The sequence below is a fragment of the Hordeum vulgare genome, chromosome 2H (genome assembly GCF_904849725.1).
Source record: "Hordeum vulgare subsp. vulgare chromosome 2H, MorexV3_pseudomolecules_assembly, whole genome shotgun sequence".
NCBI lineage: Eukaryota > Viridiplantae > Streptophyta > Magnoliopsida > Poales > Poaceae > Hordeum > Hordeum vulgare.
Window position 1 is genome coordinate 46,000,049 of NC_058519.1, and position 2,762 is coordinate 46,002,810.

Consider the following 2,762-nt stretch of genomic DNA (forward strand, 5'->3'; position numbering starts at 1 on the left):
GGGGTTGTAGCCACATTCCTTGTGAACATTCATACTTTTTCCAGAACTTTTGGAAATGCTTAAGATTATTTTTTCTTGAAATGGGAGCACGTGGGAGTTGGTATCACTGGATATTCTCCCTGGTATCATCCGATATTCTCCATCTACATACGTTCAGCGTGAAAACAGAGCATTTACGTCCAACAAAAAATTTAGACAAGATGCAACCGATCCACCGATGCAGCCAGTGATTCATTCCGTGAACTTATGCACCAACAGCCCAATCCATGTGAGCAAATACAAACACTCTTCATATACATTGCAATATGGCTAGGCAGTTCTTACAAAATCGCATCTTAAAAATGCACAGTCTGAAATCTCATTCATAACATCTATGCATTTAGCATAAACTTACCAAGCTACTGTAAAGGATGCGGAAATGAATGCATTACGTAATCGACAAAAGACTCGACCATAACACGGTCAGCAAACACATATGCTCAAGTCGTGTCGTAGGCAGAGGTTACAGAACTGAAATCCCTCCGATTTAGCCTTCTACCATATCTTCAGGGGTTCACTCTGTTCAGCTTCACCAATACTGAAGGGCAGCAGCAGTCCATCGTGTATCACCGATTTTTTTTGAACGGACAAGGGGGGGAGGGATCCCCACCTGAATATTTCACAGAATTTCTGGTAGCAAAAGAAATTTCCACACAATAACAGACAGATAGTACTGTCTTTCTTCGGATTCCAAATAGATGGAATCCTCTGAGGAAGCACAGATTACTGTATGTCTTCAACCATAGAACTATTTTCTAAAAGACGACTTATCTTTTATCTCTTGGAAAGCTGCAGCCAGTAAGCAATCAAAATTGACAGTCTCTTCTAAATATTTCCGTTCGATGTGTATGACCAGTACTCGTTCACCAGTTTGTGAAAGAGAGATCCTTCAGTTTCCATGAGCTTTGTAGGTTTGTCATACTCCACTACTTTCCCTCGAAGTGTTCATATATATAGCAGATTGTTACGGGAAAGATCGACAATTCATTTGGTTTCAACTTCAAAGTATAATTCAAATATTCCATATTGATTGGTTCATAAGAGAAACATACCGTCGCTCATTGCAAGTACCATATCACAGTCCATAACTGTTGGTATACGGTGGGCAACTGTAATAACAGTGCAATACTTGAATTCTGACCGGATCGTTTTCTGAAGGACAACATCTGTTGCATTGTCTATAGAGGCTGTGGCTTCATCAAAAACTAAGATGCGGCATCTTCTCAAAAGTGCACGTCCGAGACAGAAGAGTTGCCTTTGGCCCATACTCCAGTTGGACCCATCTTCCACAACTATTAAGACAAGATCTTGATCAGTACTATGAATGAGATAGTTCTAAATATCATGCTAGCAAAAAGAGACATTAAAATTCTGATTCATGGTTGGAGATGAATCCGTTGGTGGATTCGAAGTATTTGGGCTTGCACCCTACTCTGTTGGTGGCGAATACACACCTAGGACTAATAACAGTTAGTGCCACATGGATTTTAATACCTATTTAAATTTCTGAAATGATTAGAGCAGAGTTTCTGTTTGCGCGAGTTATTAATTTCAAAAAATGAAATGCAGAAAAGAATTTATAGATGGAAGTGAAGTTTCCTACCGTGTGAATCCAATCCCTGTTCCTTTTCCTGGACAGCTTCAAGAAGTTGACATTTGTCGAGAACCTGCAGCATGATGATAAACTAAATAACCACCTTAATACATTAATTTGAGAAAGGGGGCCCTAAGCTAGCTCAGTTGGTGGGAGGTGCGGCTGTATACTCCTACCAGGCGTTCAACCAATTTGTTTTGAGTTGTCAACTCGAATTTGATTGCTTATTATAACCAAAAATTTAAACTGATGGAGAAGGTTGGGCAGTCCAAATATACTTCAACACCTACTTCTTTGATCAACAAAAAATTATCTAGTTCCTCCAATTCACTTTATTATGAGAAAGGCAACTTGTCTTTCAAGATTCCTCTAATTCACTTTATTCGCCCCCTTTTGATAATGTGCTGAATTTTCTGAAATCTTTGGTATATACCAAACTAACTGAGCTGAACTTCCACAGTACTATGAGGACCGCCTCATGATTAAACAATAAACATACATCATGTTCTTTCAGTGTAGTACCTTTTCATCATTATCTTATTTGATCATTGGGCAAGATGAGAAAAAGCAACATAGATGTGTACACCTTACCTCCCATATTTGTTGATCTGAGAATTGCCCAAGAGGATCTAGATTGTATCTTACTGCACCCTGAAAAAGTGTTGGATCTTGCGGAATGATACCCAAACGCGAGCGCAGGTCATGTAAGCCTATAGTACTGATGTCCCGAGGGAAGCGGCTCTGAACGTCAACGGTGATGAGGGCTGGATCTCGATGGAGGGGGGCGGGCTGGAAGGCAAGCGCGCCTGCGGACCAAAACTGCACGGAACGACGAATTTGGCTATAGCTCTGACCGATGAACATCATGTGGAGGAAGAGGGTCACCCCGGTCGGCGATGAAGCTCAGGCTGGTGCTCTCCCCGACGGAAATAATAAAAGATAATTTTTGATGTGGTATGCTACCAATCATAATCTTGAACAAATGTCTAATCATGGCATGAATATTAAGATACAAGTGATTCAAGGCAATAGTCTATTATTTGACAAAAAACATCCATACTCAGGTTTAAGAGTAATCAACCATGTCCTTTAGAAATAACAATGCTTGGAGAATGTTATCCCTACAAAA

At 40.3% G+C, this 2,762-nt stretch overlaps 1 protein-coding gene across 1 annotated transcript; it reads right to left on the reverse strand.

The window, feature by feature from the left end:
- Positions 1–612: 612 nt before the first annotated feature.
- Positions 613–2,500, reverse strand: LOC123425338 (ABC transporter C family member 10-like). Its single transcript, XM_045109021.1, has 4 exons — positions 2,225–2,500; positions 1,643–1,706; positions 1,092–1,331; positions 613–974 (listed from the first exon to the last, which is right to left on the reverse strand). The coding sequence occupies exons 1-4, from the start codon at positions 2,498–2,500 to the stop codon at positions 865–867; spliced, it is 690 nt and encodes a 229-aa protein (XP_044964956.1). The 3' UTR covers positions 613–864.
- Positions 2,501–2,762: the final 262 nt, after the last annotated feature.